General features: G+C 44.3%; 1 protein-coding gene across 2 annotated transcripts; it reads right to left on the reverse strand.

The window, feature by feature from the left end:
• Positions 1 to 4,157: 4,157 nt before the first annotated feature.
• On the reverse strand, positions 4,158 to 24,710 carry LOC120058468 (DCC-interacting protein 13-alpha-like). 2 transcript variants are annotated; one of them, XM_039007160.1, is made up of 22 exons: positions 24,532 to 24,710; positions 23,148 to 23,246; positions 19,111 to 19,170; positions 18,653 to 18,724; positions 18,223 to 18,310; positions 17,909 to 17,950; positions 17,735 to 17,793; positions 17,459 to 17,605; positions 17,218 to 17,300; positions 16,874 to 17,032; positions 16,340 to 16,528; positions 9,035 to 9,077; positions 8,849 to 8,905; positions 8,548 to 8,639; positions 8,021 to 8,206; positions 7,633 to 7,682; positions 7,330 to 7,504; positions 7,175 to 7,211; positions 6,719 to 6,865; positions 6,361 to 6,411; positions 6,166 to 6,255; positions 4,158 to 5,953 (listed from the first exon to the last, which is right to left on the reverse strand). In XM_039007160.1, the coding sequence occupies exons 1-22, from the start codon at positions 24,583 to 24,585 to the stop codon at positions 5,798 to 5,800; spliced, it is 2,136 nt and encodes a 711-aa protein (XP_038863088.1). In that variant the 5' UTR covers positions 24,586 to 24,710; the 3' UTR covers positions 4,158 to 5,797. The 2 variants fall into 2 exon arrangements, with proteins under 2 accessions (XP_038863088.1, XP_038863079.1); XM_039007151.1 differs by having other exon boundaries at positions 7,633 to 7,685.
• Positions 24,711 to 25,236: the final 526 nt, after the last annotated feature.

Consider the following 25,236-nt stretch of genomic DNA (forward strand, 5'->3'; position numbering starts at 1 on the left):
ACCCTCTCCGAGTTGGGCATCTCCGGCGCGGCCCACGCTTGGATTGCGTCCTACCTGACAGGTCGCTCCTACCAGGTGGCGTGGCGAGAATCTGTCTCCTCACCACGTGCTCTCACCACTGGTGTCCCCCAGGGCTCTGTTCTAGGCCCTCTCCTATTCTCGCTATACACCAAGTCACTTGGCTCTGTCATAACCTCACATGGTCTCTCCTATCATTGCTATGCAGACGACACACAATTAATCTTCTCCTTTCCCCCTTCTGATAACCAGGTGGCGAATCGCATCTCTGCATGTCTGGCAGACATATCAGTGTGGATGACGGATCACCACCTCAAGCTGAACCTCGGCAAGACGGAGCTGCTCTTCCTCCCGGGGAAGGACTGCCCGTTCCATGATCTCGCCATCACGGTTGACAACTCCATTGTGTCCTCCTCCCAGAGCGCTAAGAACCTTGGCGTGATCCTGGACAACACCCTGTCGTTCTCAACCAACATCAAGGCGGTGACCCGTTCCTGTAGGTTCATGCTCTACAACATTCGCAGAGTACGACCCTGCCTCACACAGGAAGCGGCGCAGGTCCTAATCCAGGCACTTGTCATCTCCCGTCTGGATTACTGCAACTCGCTGTTGGCTGGGCTCCCTGCCTGTGCCATTAAACCCCTACAACTCATCCAGAACGCCGCAGCCCATCTGGTGTTCAACCTTCCCAAGTTCTCTCACGTCACCCCGCTCCTCCGCTCTCTCCACTGGCTTCCAGTTGAAGCTCGCATCCGCTACAAGACCATGGTGCTTGCTTACGGAGCTGTGAGGGGAACGGCACCTCCGTACCTTCAGGCTCTGATCAGGCCCTACACCCAAACAAGGGCACTGCGTTCATCCACCTCTGGCCTGCTCGCCTCCCTACCTCTGAGGAAGTACAGTTCCCGCTCAGCCCAGTCAAAACTGTTCGCTGCTCTGGCACCCCAATGGTGGAACAAACTCCCTCACGACGCCAGGACAGCGGAGTCAATCACCACCTTCCGGAGACACCTGAAACCCCACCTCTTTAAGGAATACCTAGGATAGGATAAAGTAATCCTTCTAACCCCCCCCCCCCCCCCCCCTTAAAAGATTTAGATGCACTATTGTAAAGTGGCTGTTCCACTGGATATCATAAGGTGAATGCACCAATTTGTAAGTAGCTCTGGATAAGAGCGTCTGCTAAATGACGTAAATGTAAATGTGTAGTAGGATTCAATCTTAATCCTGTATTGACCCTTTGCTTGTTTAATGGTTCGTCTGAGGCCATAGTGGGATTTCTTATAAGCGTCCGGATTAGTCTCCTCCTCCTTGAAAGCGGCAGCTCTAGCCTTTAGCTCGATGCGGATGTTGTCTGTAATCCATGGCTTATGGTTGGGATATGTACGTACAGTCACTGTGGGGACAACGTCATCGATGTACTTATTGATGAAGCCGATGACTGAGGTGGTGTATTCCTCAATGCCATTGGATGAATCCCGGAACATATTCCAGTCTGTGCTAGCAAAACAGTCCTGTAGTGTAGCATCCGTGTCATCTGACCACTTCTGTATTGAGCGAGTCACTGGTACTTCCTGCTTTAGTTTTAGCTTGTAAGCAGGAAGCAGGAGGATAGAATTATGGTCAGATTTGCCAAATGGAGGGCGGGGGAGAGCTTTATATGCATCTCTGTGTGTGGAGTAAAGGTGGTCTCTTGTCGCAATAAGTAATGTGCTACTTAATAACTATTCAACATCAATTACAGTGCAACTACACATGTATAAGAACAACCTTAAGTGTTACTAGTTTATAATGCATACCTGTATTCTGTCCTCCTCCAGTTGCAGTCTCTGTGCCAACTCTTCTCTGATGTCAATACCCGGGTAGGAGTTGATGAGAAACACACTCTCCAGGACCTCAATCTGCATGGACCCCAAGAAGATATATCCATCATACAATCAAATTGTATTTTTGTTATTTTCACAAAGACATCTGTCACAAAGTGAATAACAGTAACTAACAGCCCCCAAAAATTTGAAAACATAGGCCTGACAGAATATGTCAATGAGATGTAAATCAGAAATGCTTTTTAAAGGTTGATTTATAATATCTATATCAATCAATATTTTTGTTAGTGGAATGTTTTGTCACTCACTACACATGGAACCTATATGCCATTGGGCACAGTTGTGTGTAAAATTTAGAGAAACACTCTTTTCACACCACTTCCACACAGAAGGGAGATTTTCATAATAGGTATTAGCTGAACTTACGCAGCAGGTTAGGAGAATTAACGTAGGATGTTAGGAGACTGATGTTAAGGTCAGGGAAAAGAGTTAGGGTTAAAGCGTCTGTCTACATGCTTTCCATTCGAAAATGTTCAGAATAGATCGTGCATATATTATGACGGCATTGTTGTCTTCGTCGGGGGTTTTCTCCGCTGTTCGTGTACACAACATTTTTCTCGAGGCAAGCCGAAGTTCGGAACCGAAGTCTATGCTCTTTCGTCGGTCATTGGTCAACAGTAGGGATTCTTCAATGAAGTGTTTGTTGTCATTCAATGATAGACGACTTGTTTTCATGCACATTTTTTTTCACTTGAGAAATACTGCACCAAACATCTTAGTTTGATGTAAAATTGTGCGACCAAGATCTCCTCGGTAAAAACCGTCAAATGAATGACAGAGTTCTCAAATGATCTTAACTAGATTCATTCTGAGTATTTTGAGGAAGTATATACTGGCTACAGCGTCTCAAGATGGACAAACAGTACTATTGCCGCTTTTTATCGTTTTTCAAGTGGTCTTTTAAGGGAGTATGCTAGGAGCCAGCCAAACCGAAGCATGCGGGAAGCCTTTAGCGAAAATGCTCTCCTAACCTGCTACGAAAATCGCTTCGTATCAAAGTGTCATGAAAACTGTGCTCTTAAAAATGTGCCTTGTGCCTAAAAGTGCATTTTTAGCCCGATGTACCAATTCAATGTTCTCCTGTAGGACTCTGTAAAGTGTTTACAGTTGAGTTTATGTTCCTCTTCTTTTCTCTTAATCTCCGACGAAGACTTCGATGATCCTTTTACTGTAATGTGACGTCTCTGTTGGGTTGTTTCCAACTCTGAAATCCAGACAGAACCCAATATAACTCAACAGATAATGACAGCAGGTTTAGTCTACAAGGAAATCATGGCTACAATGTAAATAAATAATATTTGACCTGTCCATGGTCGATACAGCTTCAGGGACACATTGCGTAGTTCTTGCCTGTCCAAGTCCAACCCAAGGATTCTGTCTATGGTGAAAACTGGCCGTGCGTCAACCTGCCTGATCTGGCAACTAACTGTAGATATTGCCATAGTGTCAACCAACTGTCTTCTGGAAGCTGTCCGCTCAGGTTACGATTTTTAAACGATTCTGGGATTTATATACGTCACTAAATAAAACCGGAGGTTCTTACAATTTAGCATATGAATTGGAGACCCCTATTCAGATTTTGGGGGTTGCAAATAGACCTAGGCTTAAAGGTGTTATCTCTTTAGGCAAGTGATTCCGTTTCTAATTTTCTAACTTTAACGAAACACCAGTGCCATTCTTTTCATTAAAACTACCAGGGTAGAAAATCAAACCCATTCCCACTTTTAGCCTATACTGTCATTATGTGGGGCCAGTCAAGTAACAGCATTCCATTTCGTACATTTTTGCCATGGAAATATAAACGAATAACAATCCTCCAATACTATCAGGTTTAATCCTAATGAATGTTCCCTCTTCCTGCGGTTGTGATGCATATAGGACGGTGAATTATGTTTGGGCCAAACAAAAGCCGTCACAGCACCAGGTTGACATGTTGCTGGAAATCCGCGTGTAATCATTGTTCTTCCGCGATTCGACCTATTAAGAGCGGATTAGTGCTCGCTTTAGCGACCAGAACAACGGGAGCTTTAAACGAATTGCACACTTGTTTACTTTTCTCCCTGGATGGAAAGGAGAGGATTCGGACACACGGGACGTCCTCAATGCGCACGGGCGCGCCCAAAGAACTTTTGTTCAGACTATAAAAGTAGTCTGCTACTGTATGAAATAATATACTTGTTTTTACAGTCACCCTCTAGTCTCGAGACACACACACACACACACACAACCTAGGAGTTCTAAAATAAGACAGCCTTGAATTAGTGTACCTTTATTGTTGAAAAGCTATTTAAGACTGCAACAGTAATCACTGAAGTATATAGAGTAAACTTGATCCTATTTCCCCCTGCATCAATAAAGTGCAGTCCCCCATATTAACATCTCAGTAACAACAGTTCCTAACTACTCCTTCAAACACCTTTCCTCAAAATGATGATAAAGTAGACTCAACTTTCATTATCAGTAATATGTCAAATCAATTCCACTTTGTTGATATGATAGTTTTCCCTGCATCATGTCACTGCAACATGTGTTCACTATGAGTTGATAAGTGATAAACTTAGTCAGAGCTCAGCAGAAACTTACATAGCAATGGGTTAAGGTTGAGGAACATTTCAGACAAAATGTTCAATAGCATACGTATGTAGTGCATTTCTTTATACAGAAATCTGAGAAAAACACAAACCATTTCAAAACATAAAATGGATTAACACACATCATGGGAAAAAACAAACAGTTCATAGATCCTGTTATTCCTTTTAAGAGTCAATGCCCTGATTTAGCACTTTGTATTATAGTATTGTTCTTTGTTCCAACCAATGAGATGAATACATTACACCTCAGGCACAGGGTCTGTTGGGCTATGGCAAGTAGTCTGATCCATTGAATGAGAAATCATTATTGGTGTTTGGGGTTAAAATGATTAGAGATCTAAATTCTCATCTTGAAACCAAACACACTCAAAACGGTCACTTGAAAGGGTAATTATTCATTATAGAAGAAAGAAAAAAAACATGACAATTAGGTATCTTGAATGATGGGATCCAAAGCACATGCAATCGTGTTAGCTGAATGGAAGACAACATGTATATGGTTTACATAAACAAGTAAGTATTTTATAAAAGTCATTACAGTATTAACATGTGCAATGTCTTCCCTTCCCCAACAAATTAATACACTCTATACATCTCTATGTTTTGTAGTATGCCATGGTATTCAGAGTCAGAACCACCCTGATTATTTAAAAAAACAAGCTTAAAAGCACTAATCATCTCCTTCTACATTTCCTCCGAATACAAGTACCAGTATATAATACATGATTTACATATGGAGGATGAGAAAGATCCAGAAGGATTCTTTGAGTGTTCAGTCATTCACACACATTTCGCCTCTTCTTTTGTTAGTTTAGTGGGGTCTTAATCCATCTTTGTTTAACGTTATAAAGTCTATTTGCAGTCCAACTCCTCTGTAAAACAATGTAGGAGCCAGAGAAAAGCCCATAGAGGCTAAGCCGAGGCCCAGGGCTGAGGAGCCGAGGAACCAACTCCCGCTCTAACTGTGCATTTTCACTGGATACTACTTTATAGTAAGACATCGCCAAGCTTGTGCAGTTGTCTGTTCAGAAAATAACATTGGCTCAACATAGGTGACTTTTTTAATTTATTTAACTAGGCAATTCAGTTAAGAACAAATTCTTATTTACAGTAACGGCCTACCCCGGCCAAACCCTAATCCGGACGATGCTGGGCCAATTGTGCCCACCCTATGGGCCAAAAATCACACAAACAATTGCTCAAAGTCTTCTCACGTCGTCTCCTTCCATTGAAGATGACCGATTTCCGGTAGTTTGATGGTCCAAAGTAGTATCTGGTGAAAGCTCTTTCCCTTCCATTCTGTTAGGCCTCCGACTCTCCCTTCTCCCGCCCCTCCTGTCCTGCATCACTGTCCTCTGATTGGCTTTTGCTCAGCACCAGGAACTGCCCATCAGCACTAGGAGCAGGGGGGGTGGGGCGACTGGAGGCTGCGATTAAACGGCTCTGTTCCTCCAGGTCCTGTGGGTTCATTCAAATTCATTTATTCATTAATCAATGAATTTCAGTTTACTGTAACATGAGTGAACACAGAGGGTAATACAGTTATGATTATAGACCAAAAACTGATCAAGATAGGCATTGATCTATAAGTCAACAAGAACAGGAGAAATACAATATTGTCCATTTTTTTGGTATGGAAATGTATTGATTTGCTGGGACACTGACGCTACCTTTTCAATCTGTTTCTGTTTACTCAGCTCCTCCTGCTGTTTCTCCTTGGCCTTGTCCTGCTCCTCCTTTTTCTCTGTAGCTTTGCGATCCTGAATCAGCCCAAAATTTGTCAAGGTCCCACATGAGTAGCTAAGATTCCTCTTAAAATCTTAACTAATTAATTCAACTAAAACAGAGAGTCTCACATGTCTTACCATCTCTGAGTGGAAAGCGATCTGTTTGGCCAGCCCAACACTGTCACATATCTGAAAGGAGAACAACACAACATGCACTCAGAGATAACAAGAAATGAACACAGGGAACAGTAGACACATGCAAATGTCTTCCTTTTGTCACAACATGAAAACTATAAACCGTTTTAACTGATAGTGCCATCCCTATACAGACACAATATGCTTATTCCTAGAGTCAGGACTTGTTCCAAACCATGAAAACACATATGCATGTGTGGCTGACCAGAAAAAACTCCAGACCCTAGTTATAGCCTGTAACTACTGGCCCTTACCAACACATCATGTTAGAACAAAGGCTACACAGCAGAGCAGAACTTACCTTCTCCCCATCATTGTTGGACTCAAAGATATAGCAGACGGTGACAGGTCGTCCGTCCACCCTGCCTTCTGCAGTCTGCAGGACGAATCCAAACAGACGCCTGTTCTCCTGGTGGGACGAACACACCACCACACTGGAAAGAGGGAACTTGGGGAGGGGAAAATTAAAACAAGAAGTAATGTCTAATATCGAGTCTAGACATGTGTTGTGTCAGTGATGATAGGTCAATAGCCTCTAGACATGTGTTGTGTCAGTGATGATAGGTCAATAGCCTCTAGACATGTGTTGTGTCAGTGATGATAGGTCAATAGCCTCTAGACAGGTTTGTGTCAGTGATGATTGATTTGACCTATCAGTAATGCTACTGAGGAAATGATATAATTGACTATCAGTGAATAGAATGATAGATAAACAGAAACATGTTTTAATGGATGTAGTGTGAGAGGGAGGACCTACCCTCAGCCGTGTGACTTGTGTCTGAGGATCGATGAGCCTGAAAACCACAAAACATCACACACGGGCAAATCTATTGACTGTAAGAGCATGCTTTTAATTATGTCACACATTAAAAACAAAACGCATGCACATTACTCAAAGAGCATATGTCTCACTTGAGGCACTCGCAGGTGACCAGCAGGTGAGACTCAGTCATCCTGAAGATGTTATGTATGGCCCTGGCTGCTAGGATCTGTCTCATGGTCTCATAGATGACGTCAGAGCTGTCTGCATTCTTCACCTCCATAGAACCCAGGAAACGCACGATGAACAGCTGGTGCAGGATGGAGTCTGGATGGACACACAGACAGAGAGAAAGAGAGAGAGAGAGGGTGACACACACAGACAATGGCATGCGCACAGACACACACACAGCAAGACAGACCTGACACAGACAGATAGACAGACAGAGACAGTACCTTCACTCTCCTCAGGTGGAGTGTCTCCTGATTCACCAAACGGGTTGGTCCTTCTTTCAGAAACGGGGAGAAAAGAAACACAAAAATATGAATTAATATGACTGTTTTCATTTCAATATAGCTTGAACCAGGGGCGCAACTTTCTGTAATTGCATTTTTATCATTGGAATGTGATATAAAACGAGGAAACGCTGTGCTTTAGGACCATGCGGATGCCTCCGAGCGGTTGGGTATGCTGTTTGGAGTGTTAATCCAACTGTATAATTAAAATAAATAATAACTTATTTCCCCACTTCTAAAACCAAAGTTTCACCCCTAGCTTGAACATATACCAGGGGCTCGTCCCGCCTATACACTGTTTGGGAAACCCTGGTTAGTTAATACCGACCTGCCCTGTCCCGCAGCCTTGGCCTGGCCTGCGTACTCATCGCTGACTGGAGAGATGATGTCAAACTGGATGGGCGTGTCAGGAGCCACCAGGGCGTCCAATGAGAGGACAGAGAGGGCCGGTGAGGCCGTCTCAGAGCCCGCTGAGCTCACACTGCTGGTCCGCGCTGCCCGGGACCGCCCTTGTCTATACAGGAGAGACGGACGTTAGAGAGAGATTGAGGTCAGAGAGAAACGGAGGTTAGAGAGAGATGGAGGTTAGAGAGAGATGGAGGTAAGAGAAATGGACAGAGAGGTGGAGGTTAGAGAGTTTGACAGAATGCAATATCATGACACCTCTAACTAGAGCAGGGTTTGTCTTAATTTAACTTAATACAGTAGGCTTTACCTTGGTTAGTCTTGATTATGTAACCACTTTATAGGCTAGAGTAGTTATCGGCTATACACTACCAAGGCCCAGAGAGTTCCATGGTCAGGAACAACTCCTGGCTCTAATAATAATGAAGTCTCTATGATTCAGAAACGCACGTGGTCGGCCGCATACTCTCATGCCTCTGCTGGAAGGAGGGAGACGGTGTCACGGCCTCAAGAGCTGATTGGTTCACTCTGGCTGCAATTTCCTGCCAATAGAAAGAGGGCATTTCAGCAATGAGGAAAGGTGCTTGACAACAGCTCGGTAACAAAGGGAGGTGGGAGATGAGACTCACATCACAGACATCCAGCATTGTCTGGGGGAATGTCACACCATAGGGCTCACAGCTCTAATTATAGATGACAGATCGAATGATGATGTAAGAGTAGGCTTTTCCAGTGATTGCCGGCTACTCACCTCTGGGTTCTCACTCAGATATATCCTCTTTGAGATGTTGTTTATAGTTGCAATCCACTGAGGGAGGAGAGGAGCACAGGACAGCGTTATTAGGAGATGCACGAATTCCATGTCTGTCTGCTGTATTTATACAATGCGTAAATAAATAAGATGTACAATACATTATGACTAAAACTGTTGTTTCACCTCTTCACAGTCCTTCCTGCTATCTGCCTGCAATATGGCCACCCTGAAACAAAGACAAAGCACCTCAGTAACTTCAGTGAAAATAGTTACTAAGTTCTAGGTTCATAATCAAATCAAAATGTATTTGTCACATGCGCGTTGAATACAAACAGGTGTAGACCTTAACGTTAAATGCTTACTTACAAGCCCTTAACCAACAATGCAGTTAAGAAAAGATTTACTAAATAAGCTAAAGGAATACAAAAAAGGTAACAAAATAACAATAATGAGGCTATATACAGGGGATACCGGGTCAATGTGGGGGATACACGTTAGTTGAGGTAATATGTACATGTAAGTAGGGGTAAAATGACTATGCATAGAGAAAACAGTGAGTAGCAGCAGTGAACAAAACAAATGGAGGGAGGGGGGGGTGTCAACGTAAATAGTTCGGTGGCCATTTGATTAATTGTTCAGCAGTCTTATGGCTTAGAGGTAGAAGCTGTTAAGGAGCCTTCTGGACCTAGACTTGGCGCTCTGGTACCGCTTGCCGTGCGGTAGCAGAGAGAACTGTCTAAGACTTGGGTAACTGGAGTCTTTGACCATATTTTGGGTCTTCCTCTGACACCGCCGAGTATATAGGTCCTGGATGGCAGGAAGCTTGGCCCCCAGTGATGTACTGGACCGTACGCACTACCCTCTGTAGCGCCTTACGGTCGGATGCCGAGCAGTTGCCATACCAGGCAGTGATGCAACCGGTCAGGATGCTCTCGATGGTGCAGCTGTAGAACTTTGAGGATCTGGGGACCCATGCCAAAAATTTGGTCTCAGGAAAAGGTGATGTCGTGCCCTCTTCACAACTTTCTTGGTGTGTTTGGACCATGATAGTTTGTTGGTGATGTGGACACCAAGGAACTTGAAACTCTCGATGTGAATGGGGGCGTGTTCGGCCCCCCTTTTCCTGTAGTCCACGATCATCTCATTTGTCTTGCTCACATTGAGGGAGAGGTTGATGTCCTGGCAACACACTGCCAGGTCTCTGACCTCCTCACTATAGGCTCTATTGTTGTCAGTGTTCAGGCCTCCCACTGTTGTGTCGTCAGCAAACTTAATGATGGTGTTGGAGTCGTGCTTGGCCACGTAGTCGTGGGTGAACAGGGAGTACAGGAGGGGAGTAGGCACGCACCCATGAGGGGGACCCTGTGTTGAGGATTAGCGTGGCAGATGTGTTGTTGCCTACCCTTACCAACTCTGGGCGGCCCGTCAGGAAGTCCAGGATCCAGTTGCATAGGGATGTGTTTCGTCCCAGGATCCTTAGCTTATTGATGAGCTTTGAGGGCACTATGGTGTTGAACGCTGAGCTGTAGTCAATGAACAGCATTCTCACATAGGTGTTCCTTTTTTCCAGGTGGAAAAGGGCAGTGTGGAGTGCGATTGAGACTCTGTGGATCTGTTGGGGTGGTATGCGAATTGGATTGGGTCTAGGGTTTCATGTGAGCCATGACCAGCCTTTCAAAGCGCTTCGCTTTTTTGGGCACAGGGACTATATTGGTCTGCTTGAAACATGTAGGTATTACAGACTCAGACAGAGAGAGGTTGAAAATGTCAGTGAAGACTCTTGCCAGTTGGTCCGCGCATGCTCTGAGTACACGTCCTACTAATCGCGGCCTTGTGAATGTTGACCTGTTTAAAAGGTATTGCTCACATCGGCTACGGAGAGCGTGATCACAGTCGTCCGGGAACAGCTGGTGTTCTCATGCATGCTTCAGTGTTGCTTGCCTCGAAGAGAGCAAAAAGGAATTTAGCCCGTCTGGTAGGCTCGTGTCACTGGGCAGCTCGCGGCTGGGTTTCCATTTGTAGTCCATAATAGTTTGCAAGCCCAGCCACAACCGACGAGCATCAGAGCCAGTGTAGTATGATTCAATCTTAGTCCTGTACTGACGCTGGCCTGTTTGATGGTTCGTCTGAGGGCATAGCAAGATTTCTTAGAAGTGTCTGGATTAGTCTCCCGCTCCTTGAAAGCGTCAGCTCTAGCCTTTAGCTTGGTGCAGATGTTGCCTGTAATCCATGGCTTCTGGTTGGGATATGTACGTACGGTCAATGTGGGAACGACGTCGTCAATGCACTTAATCAATGAATATTTGTATTTATTATGAATCCCCATTAGCTTCTGCCAATGCAGCAGCTACTCTTCCTGGGGTCCAGGAAAATTAAGGCAGTTTATACAATTTTAAAACATTACAATACATTCACAACACACTGTGTGCCCTCAGGCCCCTACTCCACCACATATCTACAGTACCAAATCCATGTGTATGTATAGTGAGTATGTTTGTGTGTGTATGCATATGTCTGTGCCAATGTTTGTGCTGCTTCACAGTCCCCGCTGTTCCATAAGGTGTTTTTTAAAATCTGTTTTTTTTTAAATGTAATTTTACTGCTTGCGTCAGTTACTTGATGTGGAATAGAGTTCCATGTAGTCATGGCTCTATGTAGTACTGTGTGCCTCCCATAGTCTGTTCTGGACTTAGGAACTGTGAAGAGATATCTTGTGGCATGTCTTGTGGGGTATGCATGGGTGTCCGAGCTGTGTGCCAGTAGTTTAGACAGACAGCTCGTGCATTCAACATGTCAATAACTCTAATATATAAAAGTAGTGATGAAGTCAATCTCTCCTCAAATCAAATTTTATTTGTCACATACACATGGTTAGCAGATGTTAATGCGAGTGTAGCGAAATGCTTGTGCTTCTAGTTCCGACAATGCAGTAATAACCAACGAGTAATCTAACCTAACAATTTCACAACAACTACCTTATACACACAAGTGTAAAGGGATGAAGAATATGTACATAAAAATATATGAATGAGTGATGGTACAGAACGGCATAGGCAAGATGGTATCGAGTACAGTATATACATATGAGAGATGTAGGGTATGTAAACATATAAAAGTGGCATTGTTTAAAGTGATAGATGTATTACATAAAGATGGCAAGATGCAGTAGATGGTATAGAGTACAGTATATACATATGAGATAATATAATGTTTACATACCCTACATTACTTATCTCATATGTATATACTGTACTCTATACCATCTACTGCATCTTGCCATCTTTATGTAATACATATATCACTAGTCACTTTAAACAATGCCACTTAATACACTGCTCAAAAAAATAAAGGGAACACTTAAACAACAGAATGTAACTCCAAGTCAATCACACTTCTGTGAAATCAAACTGTCCACTTAGGAAGCAACACTGATTGACAATAAATGTCACATGCTGTTGTGCAAATGGAATAGACAAAATGTGGAAATTATAGGCAATTAGCAAGACACCCCCAATAAAGGAGTGGTTCTGCAGGTGGTGACCACAGACCACTTCTCAGTTCCTATGCTTCCTGGCTGATGTTTTGGTGACTTTTGAATGCTGGCGGTGCTTTCACTCTAGTGGTAGCATGAGACGGAGTCTACAACCCACACAAGTGGCTCAGGTAGTTCAGCTCATCCAGGATGGCACATCAATGCGAGCTGTGGTAAGAAGGTTTGCTGTGTCTGTCAGCGTAGTGTCCAGAGCATGGAGGCGCTACCAGGAGACAGGCCAGTACATCAGAAGACGTGGAGGAGGCCGTAGGAGGGCAACAACCCAGCAGCAGGACCGCTACCTCTGCCTTTGTGCAAGGAGGAGCACTGCCAGAGCCCTGCAAAATGACCTCCAGCAGGCCACAAATGTGCATGTGTCAGTATATGGTCTCACAAGGGGTCTGAGGATCTCATCTCGGTACCTAATGGCAGTCAGGCTACCTCTGGCGAGCACATGGAGGGCTGTGCGGCCCCACAAAGAAATGCCACCCCACACCATGACTGACCCACCGCCAAACCGGTCATGCTGGAGGATGTTGCAGGCAGCAGAACGTTCTCCACGGCGTCTCCAGACTCTGTCACGTCTGTCACATGTGCTCAGTGTGAACCTGCTTTCATCTGTGAAGAGCACAGGGCGCCAGTGGCGAATTTGCCAATCTTGGTGTTCTCTGGCAGAGTCTGGAGATAGAAGCTGTTTTTCAGTCTCTCGGTCCCCGCTTTGATGCACCTGTACTGACCTCGCCTTCTGGATGATAGTGGGGTGAACAGACAGTGGCTCGGGTGGTTGTTGTCCTTGATGATCTTTATGGCCTTCCTGTGACATCGGGTGGTGTAGGTGTCCTGGAGGGCAGTTAGTTTGCCCCCGGTGATGCGTTGTGCAGACCTCACTACCCTCTGGAGAGCCTTACGGTTGTGGGCGGAGCAGTTGCCATACCAGGCAGTGATACAGCCCAACAGGATGCTCTCGATTGTGCATCTGTAAAAGTTTGTGAGTCCTTTTGGTGACAAGCCAAATTTCTTCAGCCTCCTGAGGTTGAAGAGGCGCTGCTGTGCCTTCTTCACCACGCTGTCTGTGTGGGTGGACCAATTCAGTTTGTCCATGATGTGTACGCCAAGGAACTTAAAACGTACTACCCTCTCCACTACTGTCCCGTCGATGTGGATAGGGGGGTGCTGCCTCTGCTGTTTCCTCAAGTCCACGATCATCTCCTTTGTTTTGTTGACGTTGAGTGTAAGGTTATTTTCCTGACACCACACTCCGAGGGCCCTCACCTCCTCCCTGTAGGTCGTCTCGTCGTTGTTGGTAATCAAGCCTACCACTGTAGTGTCGTCTGCAAACTTGATGATTGAGTTGGAGGCGTGCATGGCCACACAGTCGTGGGTGAACAGGGAGTACAGGAGAGGAGCAAGACATCCTGGTCCGCGACGGGGCTGATTTTCTTTTTGTAATCCGTGATTGACTGTAGACCCTGCCACATACCTCGTGTCTGAACCGTTGAATTGCGACTCTACTTTGTCTCTATACTAACACTTAGCTTGTTTGATTGCCTTGGGGAGGGAATAGCTACACTGTTTGTATTCGGTCATCTTTCCGGTCACCTTGCCCTGATTAAAAGCAGTGGTTCGCGCGAATGCTGCCATCAATCCACAGTTTCTGGTTTGGGAATGTTTTAATAGTTGCTGTGGGTACGACGTCGCCGATGCACTTGCTAATAAACTCGCTCACCGAATCAGCGTATTCGTCAATGTTGTTGTTTGACGCAATGCGGAACATATCCCAGTCCACGTGATCGAAGCAATCTTGAAGCGTGGAATCAGATTGGTCGGACCAGCGTTGAACAGACCTGAGCACGGGAGCTTCCTGTTTTAGTCTCTGTCTATAGGCAGGAAGCAACAAAATGGAGTCGTGGTCAGCTGGTCAGCGAAAAGAGGGCGGGGGAGGGCCTTATATGCGTCGCGGAAGTTAGAATAACAATGATCCAGGGTTTTGCCAGCCCTGGTAGCACAATCGATATGCTGATAGAATTTAGGGAGCCTTGTTTTCAGATTAGCCTTGTTAAAATCCCCAGCTACAATGAATGCAGCCTCAGGATATGTGGTTTCCAGTTTACATAGAGTCAAATGAAGTTCGTTCAGGGCCATCAATGTGTCTTCTTGGGGGGGAATATATGCGGCTGTGATTATAATCGAAGAGAATTCTCTTGGTAGATAATGCCGTCAACATTTGATTGTGAGGAATTCTAAGTCAGGTTAACAGAAGGACTTGAGTTCCTGTATGTTGTTATGATCACACCACATCTCGTTAATCATAAGGCATACCCCCCCACCCCTCTTCTTACCAGAAAGATGCTCTTATATCCAATAGTTCCTCCTGACTGTATGTAATAAAACCTAAGATTACCTGGGGTACCAATGTAAGAAATAACACGTAAAAAAACAAAATACTGCATAGTTTCCTAGGAACGCGAAGCGAGGCGGCCATCTCTGTCGGCGCCGGCAGTTCACCTCCACTTTTAGCCAGGAGAGATTGACATGCATATTATTAATATTAGTTCTCTGTGTACATCCAAGGGCCAGCCGTGCTGCCCTCTTCTGAGCCAATTGCAATTTTCCTATGTCCTTTTTTGTGGCACCTGACCACACGACTGAACAGTAGTCAAGGTGCGACAAAACTAGGGCCTGTAAGACCTGCCTTGTTGATAGTTTTTTTAAGAAGGCAGAGCATCGCTTTATTATAGACAGACCTCTCCCCATCTTAGTTACTACTGCAGCAATAAGTTTAATAATATACTCCTCAATGCCATTGGATGAATCCCGGAACATATTCCAGTCTGTGTTTGCAAAACAGTCCTGTAGTGTAGCATCTGCATCATCTGACCACTTCCGTATTGAGCAAGTCACTGGTACTTCCTGCTTTAGTGTTTGCTTTTTAGCAGGAATCAGGAGGATATAATTATGGTCAGATGTGCTAAATGGAAGGCGAGGGAGAGCTTTGTACACGTCTCTGTGTGTGGAGTAAAGGTGGTCTATAGTTTTTTCCCCCTCTGGTTGCACATGTGACATGCTGGTAGAAATTAGCTAAAAACTGATTTAGGTTTGCCTGCATTAAAGTCCTCGGCCACTAGGAGCACCGCTTCTGGACGAGCATTTTCTTGTTTGCTTATGGCCTTATACAGCTTGTTGAGTGCGGTCTTATTGCCAGCATCGGTTTGTGGTGGTATATAGACGGCTGTGAAAAATATAGATGAAAAGTCTCTTGGTAGACAGTGTGGTCTATAGCTTATCATGAGGTACTCTACCTTAGGCAAGCAATACTTTGAGACTACCTCAATATTAGACATCGCGCACCAGCGGTTATTGACAAATAGACACACACCACTCCTCGTCTTACCGGACGTAGCTGTTCTGTCCTGCCGATGCACGGAAAACCCAGCCAACTGTATATTATCTGTGTCATCATTCAGCCACGACTCGTGAAACATAAGATTTTACAGTTAATGTCCCATTGGTAAGATAGTCTCAAACGGAGGTCATCCAGTTTATTCTCCCATGATTGCACTTTGGCCAAAAGAACGGATGGTAGAGGCGTGTTACCCACTCACCGACGTATTCTTACAAGGCACCCTGATCTGTGCCCGCTGTATTTCCTTCTTTTCCTCATGCGAATGACGGGGATTTGGCCTTTCCGGGAGCAACATTATATCCTATGCGTCAAATTTATTAAAGAAAAAAATCTTTGTTCAGTTTGATGTGAGTAATCGCTGTTCTGATATCCAGAAGCTATTTTCGGTCATAAGAGGCAGAAACATCATGTACAAAATAAGTTACAAACAATGCGAAAAAACACAAAATAGCACAATTGGTTAGGAGCAAAACGGCAGCTATCCTCGCCGGCGCCATTCTTCTTCATAAGCTGGTATTACTGTTTTATAAAGCTTTAATATGTAGTCATTTACTTCTTGCCGTCAAAGGATGTGATCTGGAAGCAGAAGCGTCGGTCCTCACAGTCCACGGCCATGACAGAGCAATTATCGATGTCCATGACCAGACCCCCAGCTACATGCCCTCGTGCCTGGCCCATCAGGTTCCCTCCCTGGGTGAAGAAGTACTGCCGGTCCCAGGAGGAAGACACTAGGCCTGTTTTACTGGGCGGACACATTCAGAAGAGAAAAAGGAAAAGCATGGTTGAAATGGGTTGTTGTTCTGGTGCAGGTGACTGCATTTTGGGCCCAAACTAACGTCAACGTTTTTCACTACAAATGAATAGGACCACATATATATATATTTTTTTTTTTATTCAAGCAAGCGTTATGAACATCTTCAATAAGCATTTACAGTTCCGGACAAATATATTGGCCAGAGACAAAACTGCTGTCCTACTGTAGCTTGATATGGACAAACTTGAGTGGATTGATTTGATTGAATACATTTGTTGAGGTAGCCACTGCCAGGCTTGTGTGTGTGTCTAGTGTGTGACAGTGCTGTCTTACTTGCGTCTGTTGAGGTAGCCGGCCTTGCGTGTGAGGTTGCGGTTGACAGGAACCTGGCTGGGGTCGGGGTCTGGCATGTAGAGGAGGTCACTGGCCTGCTCCAAGTCCTGGATGGTCTGTTGCATTACATCTACCTCACCATCCATCTCCCTGCGGACACTGGACACAACCACACACAAAATTACACACGCCCAGCCTTAAACACACTGCATGCAATATGGCAATAATTCCATTTGGCCTAACAGAAGGCAATATGGAGCTACCACCATTGCTTACAACTATCCAATCTTCTCAGATCTCAGATCTCTATTCCTAGGGGCTAGGAGATTCAGGTTGAAGCTTACTTCTGAACGCTGGTTCCTATGTTGGTGAGGAAATCTTCCCACTGCTGGGTGAGGTTCTCTGATCCCAGCTTGAAAAAGCTGATCTGAGAGATACAGATATATAGACATGCTGATCAGAACATATACTGGAGACAGAGAGATAGAGATACAGAGAGAGAGACAGAAAGAGAGAGAGAGGAGAGAAAGAAGGTGTAAGAGAGAGAGAGGGACGGGAGGAGGAAGTAAGGTTGTTGTACAGTACCTGTGCCTGCATATACCCCAGCAGCGGCTCCAGAATGGCAATCTTCTTCTTGTACTGCAGAGTGTTGAGGGCTAGGAAGTAGTGCATCATGGTCTGGTGCTGCTTCTTCCTGGAGGTATACACATCTTCCATCACCTCGCCCTTCACCTGGAGAGAAGACACGCACACAAAATATCAGGTTTAATTTGGTGAGACAGTTATTGTTACAACAAGGTAATCTTATAATAATGAACTTCTCCAAAAATAATATTATGTTCCCAAAAACAAACCCTGTACCTTCTCGTTGTCCCTCCTTTTAGAGAGGCGGCTGTATCTGTTGATGGCCATGTCATGATCTGTAGACAGAAAAATGTCCTGAGTGGTTATTACAATTACAACATGGGCTCATGAAATCATACCATGTCACAACAATAATTTGTTTTCATGTTTTACTGAGTAGTTCGCACTCACCATCACTGGCTATCTGGAATACTTCCTTCAGAGTCAGTATCTCTGTAGGGGAGAGAAAGATGGTTAACATCCATTTCAACTATCTGTTCACATTCTGCCACTAGTCAACTTTACAAAGTGCCAGACGTTGGTCTAGGCTAGCGATAGTGCAGCACAGCCACCTTCGGACTCCTATTAAATTATATTTATTTAATAGGATTTTATATGTAATTCTATGCCCTTGTCATCCCTGTGATCTGTCTCCAGCTCTCATAACTGTATTTATCTCTATATAAACAGTAAAAAAAAAAGGGGAATGGAACTTAGAGTCTTACCTTTTAAGTCCCTCTCCTTAAACTGGGTGATAGGGAACATCATGGCGTCAGCCAGCTGAGTGGAGAGGACTGCATGACAGGAACTCAGCTGTGGGAGAGAAGAAAGGCCAGTTACATTATTGAATCTCCTCAGGGAAATGTGTCTCTCATCACAGAGGAGCTTAGCGAGAAGGAAGAGAGGTAAATACAGAGTGAAGGAAGGGAGGGGTTTAAATTAAGATTGAAAGAGTATGTAATAGTGAAGGATCGGAGAGGTTAAGACAGAGAGATGGAAGAGGTTAAGATGGACTGAAAGAAGGAAGAAGCTAAAGTGCAGTGTGAGAGAGTGTTTATAGTGTAATTAAAGAAGGTCATTGCTTTGACAATGTAATCCTATGTGAGCAGCAGCGTGCCACAGGGAGGAGGATGAGGGCAGTGCAGCAGTTCTCACCTCGTCTATGACTTTGGCAAAATGCTGCAGGGTGGAGCTCATGACCTCGTCGTCGCTGCAAAGAGGGAAGCGCTGCAAAGACAGGCCAAAGTCCTAATGCATTTCCCATTTATATTTTAGTCATTTGACAGACGCTCTTATCCAGAGGGACCTACAATCAGAGCATTCTACTAATGTTCTAAACAAACGGGTTTCTTAGAAGATGCAGGAGAAAGAGAAATGCAAGCATTTCCTGACTGGAAGAAAATTAACTAGGCCCTAGTTTCTTGCCTGGTCACGTTGTAAAACAAAACTCTGGGCCCTAATGATAATACCATAATTGACACGGTGTTTTTATGTTTCACCTGGTCCTAGTAGTGCATTAACGTGCCATAGAAAACATAACGGACAGTTCAAAGGGAAATCCATCACCACCAATACCTCTATCATGCAAGCATGTTGATATTGTGAGAACATACCTGTTTCTCATACTCCTTCAGAAGTTTGGAGGTGAGATGGGTGGCAGCACTCAACTCATTCTGAAAAGAAGAAAAGCAAATGTAGTTTTACCTAACCAACTGTAGGAGCAACTACTTATTATTGTGTGTTTGTCTGCTTGGCCTTAACTACATATGAGGAGGTCTGGAAAATTTCTCTCATTTGTAAAAATGTTGAATAGTACAAATACAGTCAATTCGGAAAGTATTTCAGACCCCTTGACTTTTTCCACATTTAGTTACAGTCTTGTTAAAAAATTAATACAATTATTTATTTTTCCTCATCAATCTACGCACAATACCACATAACAAAGCAAAAAGTATTTTTTTTGCAAATGTATTAAAAATAACTGAAATATCACATTTACATAAGTATTCAGACCATTTACTCAGTACTTTGTTGAAGCACCTTTGGCAGCGATTACAGACTCGAGTCTTCTTGGGTATGACGCTACCAGCTTGGTGCAACTGTATTTGGAGAGTTTCTCCCATTCTTCTCTGCAGATCCTCTCAAGCTCTGGCAGGTTGGATGGGGAGCGTTGCTGCACAGCTATTTTCAGGTCTCTCCAGAGAAGTTAGATCGAGTTCAAGTCTGGTCTCTGGCTGGGCCACTCAAGGACATTCAGAGACTTGTCCCGAAGCCACTCCTGCATTGTCTTGGCTGTGTGTTTAGGGTCGTTGATCTGTTGGAAGGTGAACCTTCGCCCCAATCTGAGGTCCTGAGCGCTCGGAGCAGGATTTCATCAAGGATCTCTCTGTACTTTGCTCCGTTCATCTTTCCCTCGATCCTAACTAGGTCACCCAGTATCTGCCGCTGAAAACAATCCCCACAGCATGATACTGTGATACCATGATACCACCTCCCGGGTGGCGCAGTGGTCTAGGGCACTGCATCGCAGTGCTAGCTGCGCCACCAGAGTCTCTGGGTTTGCGCCCAGGCTGGGCTGGGTTCACGCCCAGGCTCTGTCGCAGCCGGCCGCAACCGGGAGGTCCGTGGGGCGACGCACAATTGGCATAGCGTCGTCCGGGTTAGGGAGGGTTTGGCCGGTAGGGATATCCTTGTCTCAGTATGTAAAATGTAATAAAATGTATGCACTCTACTGTAAGTCGCTCTGGATAAGAGCGTCTGCTAAATGACTAAAATGTAAATGTAAATGATACTGCCACCACCATACTTCACCGTACGGATGGTGCCAGTTCTCCTCCAGACATGACGCTAGGCACTCAGCCAAAGAGTTACATCTTGTTTTCATCAGACAAGAGAAACCGGTTTCTCATGGTCTGAGAGCCCTTAGGTGCTTTAAGGCAAACTGTCATGGGCCTTTTACTTAGGAGTGGCTTCCGTCTGGCCACTCTACCATAAAGGCCTGATTGGTGGAATCCTGCAGAGATGGTTGTCCTTCTGAAGTGTTCTCCCATCTCCACAGAGGAACTCTGTAGCTCTGTCAGAGTGACCATCGGGTCACCTCCCTGACCACCTCCCTTCTCCCACGATTGCTCAGTTTGGCTGGGCAGCCAGCTCTAGGAAGAGTCTTGGTGGTTCCAGAGTTCTTTCATTAAAGAATGATGGAGGCCCCTGCGTTCTTGGGGACCTTCAATGCTGCAGAATTTTTTTGTACCCTTCCCCAGATCTGTGCCTCGACACAATCCTGTCTCGGAACTCCACGGACAATATATATATACACAGTGCCTTCAGAAAGTATTCACACCGCTTGTCTTTCTCCACATTTTGTTGAGTTATAGCCTGTCAAACACAGATTCAACCACAAAGACCAGGTCTCGAATGGTGAAGTTATTAATTACACTTGGGATGGCGTATCAATACACCCAGTCACTACAAAGATTTCACCATGAGGCCAATGGTGACTTTAAACAGTTACAGAGTTTATTGGCTGTGATAGGTGAAAACTGAGCATGGATCAACAACACTGTAGTTACTCCACAATACAAACCTAAATGACAGAGTGAAAAGAAGGAAGCCTGTCAGAATACAAATATTTCAAAACATGCATCCTGTTTGCAATAAGGCACTAAAGTAAAACCGCAAAAAATGTTGCAAAGAAATTAACTATGTCCTAAATACAAATTGTTATGTTCGGGGCAAATCCAACACAACACATCCCTGAGTACCACTCTTTATGTCATGGGTATGCTTGTCTTTGCCAAGGACTAGGTTTTAAAAATATATATATATGAAAAGAAACAGAAAAGAGCTAAGCACAGGCAAAATCCTTCAGGAAAACCTGGTTCAGCCTGCTTTCCAACAGACACTGGGAGACAAATTCCTCTTTCAGTAGGACAATAACCTAAAACACAAGGCCAAATATACACCGGAGTTACTTCCCAAAACGACATTGAATGATCCTGATTGGCCTAGTTACAGTTTTGACTTAAATCTACCTTGAAAATCTATGGAGACTTGAAAATGGCTGTCAAACAATGATCAACAACCAACATGATAGAGCTTGAAGACTCAGACAGACTCACAGCTGTAATTTCTGCCAAAGGTGATTCTAACATGTACACTCAGGGGTGTGAAAACTTATGTAAATGAGATATCTGTATTTAATTTTCAATAAATTTGCAAACATTTCTAAAAACATGTTTTCACTTTTGTCATTATGGGATCTTTTATGTAGATGGATAAGATAAAAAAATAGTAAAAAAACAAAATAAATTTTGAATTCACAATAAAATGTGGAATAAGTCAAAGGATATGAATACTTTCTGAAGGCACGGTATTTTGTACAGACAATAAAGAAAATAAATGATGGGTCTACATCTTAATATTACTCCCAGCATTGATCAAAGCTAAGAATGTTTATATTATTGATCTGACTGAGTTCTAATTGTGCCTGCCTCTTTGAATTATGAACAGGGGTTTATTCATTATGTTCGCCTACGCCTCCTGGATTTGCCTTTTTGGCAGCACATTCACTACCCTTTCGCAGGAAACAGGCCAGGGGCCTGAGACGTGATATGAACTCCCCGCCTCGCATTCGGCTCAATTAGACTTGAGACGCTGCTGACAGTATGCTTGCGAGATGCTGGACAAAAGGAAGTTTCAAAACCATCCTGCGATTAATACTGTGTTTACAGACATCCCCAAAACAACCAAAAACCAAATCTCAGAGAATGAGTGCACAACTGGTAAATAGTCGCTTATAAATATGTTCTTGAGTCAGGTGGCTAGCTGCCAGCAGAGACATATTGCAATAATGTTGAAGGGCTCTGGCTAGTATTACTTAGCCAGCTAGAAGAATGAAGTAAGAAGCCAAAGCGAATGTTAAACAGAGCCTATCTCAGCAGGAGCAAAAAATACACTATAAGTTCACATAATAACGTTGCTCTACAGAGAGTAGGCTACCGAGACAGACAGTGATGCAGTGCCCAGTAGTGAAGCAGGCTGCAATGCATGCAGAAGGGAGGGAGCAGAGGAAACAGAGGTTACCAAACTTGGGGTCAGAGCCCCATGTGGGGTCCCCTGAGAAAATCTGTACTAATCTTATCAAACAAATTAGGGGAAAAAAACATACGTTTCCATATGAACATCTCCACGTGGCCTATGTTCCCTAAAGGCCGACATTAAAATACAACATGCAATCAACATGCAAACAATACAGTTCTGAAAATGTCATACGTTTTTGGTTTCGTCTCCAATGCTACATGTCAGTGTGAATCATTTCTCATATTTCCCCCCTTTCAGGGGTATGACGTTACAATTGTATAGCTAATAGGCTCTGTGTTTGTAGATGGACTGAGGTGAATGAAACTACAGCAGCCAAGGTGATAATGGCTGGTGGAATTTTTGCTTGTTTTTGCTGTTCCCCAAATACCATTTAAAAAACATTTTATTGTGTAGAAATGCAGTAAATGAGCTTCAACTTTCAAAAATGTCAGGACCTCACCAAAACCCTGGTTACAGCCCTGTTTGTATGAGTGTGTGCTTGCTTGTTTTTTTATTTTTTTAAAGCCTGCACTCTAACTGGCATGAACTTATCTCAGAGCTCATTACTCACTTGTGCATCGTAGATTCTGTTCATGGCCTGGAAGAGCTTCTGGGAGTAGTTGGATATTGCATCCGCGTCCTCCTCGAACACACTGAGCAGGGAGCGTGTCTGGGAACAGGGAGAGAAAGACAGTAGATGAAGGAACCACTCATCTAAGGAAAAATTCAGGTTAGGCCTACCTGAAAGAGGAAGCTTAGATGGCACACTTAAGTCACCGTTGTGCAAGGCTAATCTGGTCCCAGATCTGTGGCTTTAGCCAATCCCTCTGACTATTGTGTTCATCCCACACATCAGAGGTGGCCTCCTGGAAAGCGACCCTTCATCAAGATTCTGTTTAGCTGAATCAGGTGTGTACTGTGTAGCTTGCATAGGGCAGGATAAAGAATGCATGCATGCCCAGTAGCTATCCAGGAGGCGGGGTAGCTGGGCGCCACCACTGCCATACTGTACAGCTACATGTCATGTCAGTGGGTGCAAGCTAGTGATCAACACTCTGGAACTGGTCTCACAGGTATGTGTTGCTGCATTCTGTCAGGGGAGAGAGCCTCAGCCATAGAAATAGAATGACTAGAATGGATTGGAATATAATTAAATAGTATTTTCTATGGCCTCAGTCCACTGACATTGCTGGACAAGCCTGTTCTGCAACAGACAGTAATGATTCTTATGACTACTGGACATGCAAGCAGTTTTGTTGGATACTGTATCTAGGCTATATACCGTAGCTGAAAGAGGGATTCATTAATGCCAACAAATACAAAGCTAGGTCTAAAGAACATTTAACATTTACTGTACAAGTGCAGTTCTCATAGACAAGCCAAATACCATTTATAAAAGGCCTAGCTATGGTCAGATAGCCAAGCCAACCCATCAAAATCCAGTGGTTTGCAGCTAGGGAAGTAGCTCGCTAGCTAGCCAATAACCTCGTCTCTAGATTCTGGGGAAGGAGCGGTGTTTACTCAACTCCACGATAGGGAGGAAGTGGTGCACCCAGCCAGCCAGCTGGAGCCAGGACGGTCAAGTAGCTTGACCGACTAATTTATGTGTTCAATATCGTCAACAACAAGGGTGTGATGTGTGCCATGGCATTGTCTCAATAGAAACCCATTATCTAACTAGCGTTACTTTTATCAGGTGGTGCAAAGGCCGATAATGCAAAAATAGCTACTACCATTGACAGCTGGCCAAATATCATGAAGCAGTATCGCTAGTTTGCCTGGGGACCAGACATATTCGATTTGAAGAGGCCACCTATCACCTTCTGACAGCTCTTTATTGACGCTTGCTCGAGCGAGCTAACATGGCTGGCTAGCATTCGCTGCGCTCTTGCACACCACAAAGACAACAGGGAGCTACAGTAGCTAGCAGGATACAGAGCATAGTTTGAGATTACCTGCGGACTGTCCTCGAATGTCTCCTCGATCGGTAATTTATCTATTCCAGGCATGGCTATAGCTAGCTATTTCAATTCTTGCGAATATGAATTGTAATCGGTCAATAAGAAATTAAATAGCTAGCCTATCACTCCCACTGAATGTTTTCCCTTTAGATCAACCTCCACACACATCTCATCCTACATGCGGATGTCCCGCCTTTAGAACGATTATGATTGGATCAAGTATTTCTCGACAGATTTCATTGGTTCCTTGGTGCTATGCAATGAAATACATTTTGGCTCAATTCAACCGTTGCCCATAAACAGGCAAAACATTACAAAACATTAAGAACACCTTCCTAATATTGAGTTGCACCACCACATTCAATTAGTCTGGGCGTGGACTCTACAAGGTGTCGAAAGCATTCTGCAGGGATGTTGGCCCATGTTGACTCCAATGCTTCCCACAGTCATGTCAAGTTGGCTGGATGTCCTTTGGGTGGTGGACCATTCTTGATACACACAGGAAAGTGCTGAGTGTGAAAAACCCAGCAGCATTGCAGTTCCTGACACAAATGGGTGGGCCTGGCACCTACTGCCATACCCCCCTTTCAAAGGCACTTAAATATTTTGTCTTGCCCATTCACCCTCTGAACGACACACATACACAATCCATGTCTCAATTGTCTCAAAGCTTAAAAATCCTTATTTAACCTGTCTCCT

Source organism: Salvelinus namaycush, chromosome 2 (assembly GCF_016432855.1).
Source record: "Salvelinus namaycush isolate Seneca chromosome 2, SaNama_1.0, whole genome shotgun sequence".
Taxonomy (NCBI): domain Eukaryota; kingdom Metazoa; phylum Chordata; class Actinopteri; order Salmoniformes; family Salmonidae; genus Salvelinus; species Salvelinus namaycush.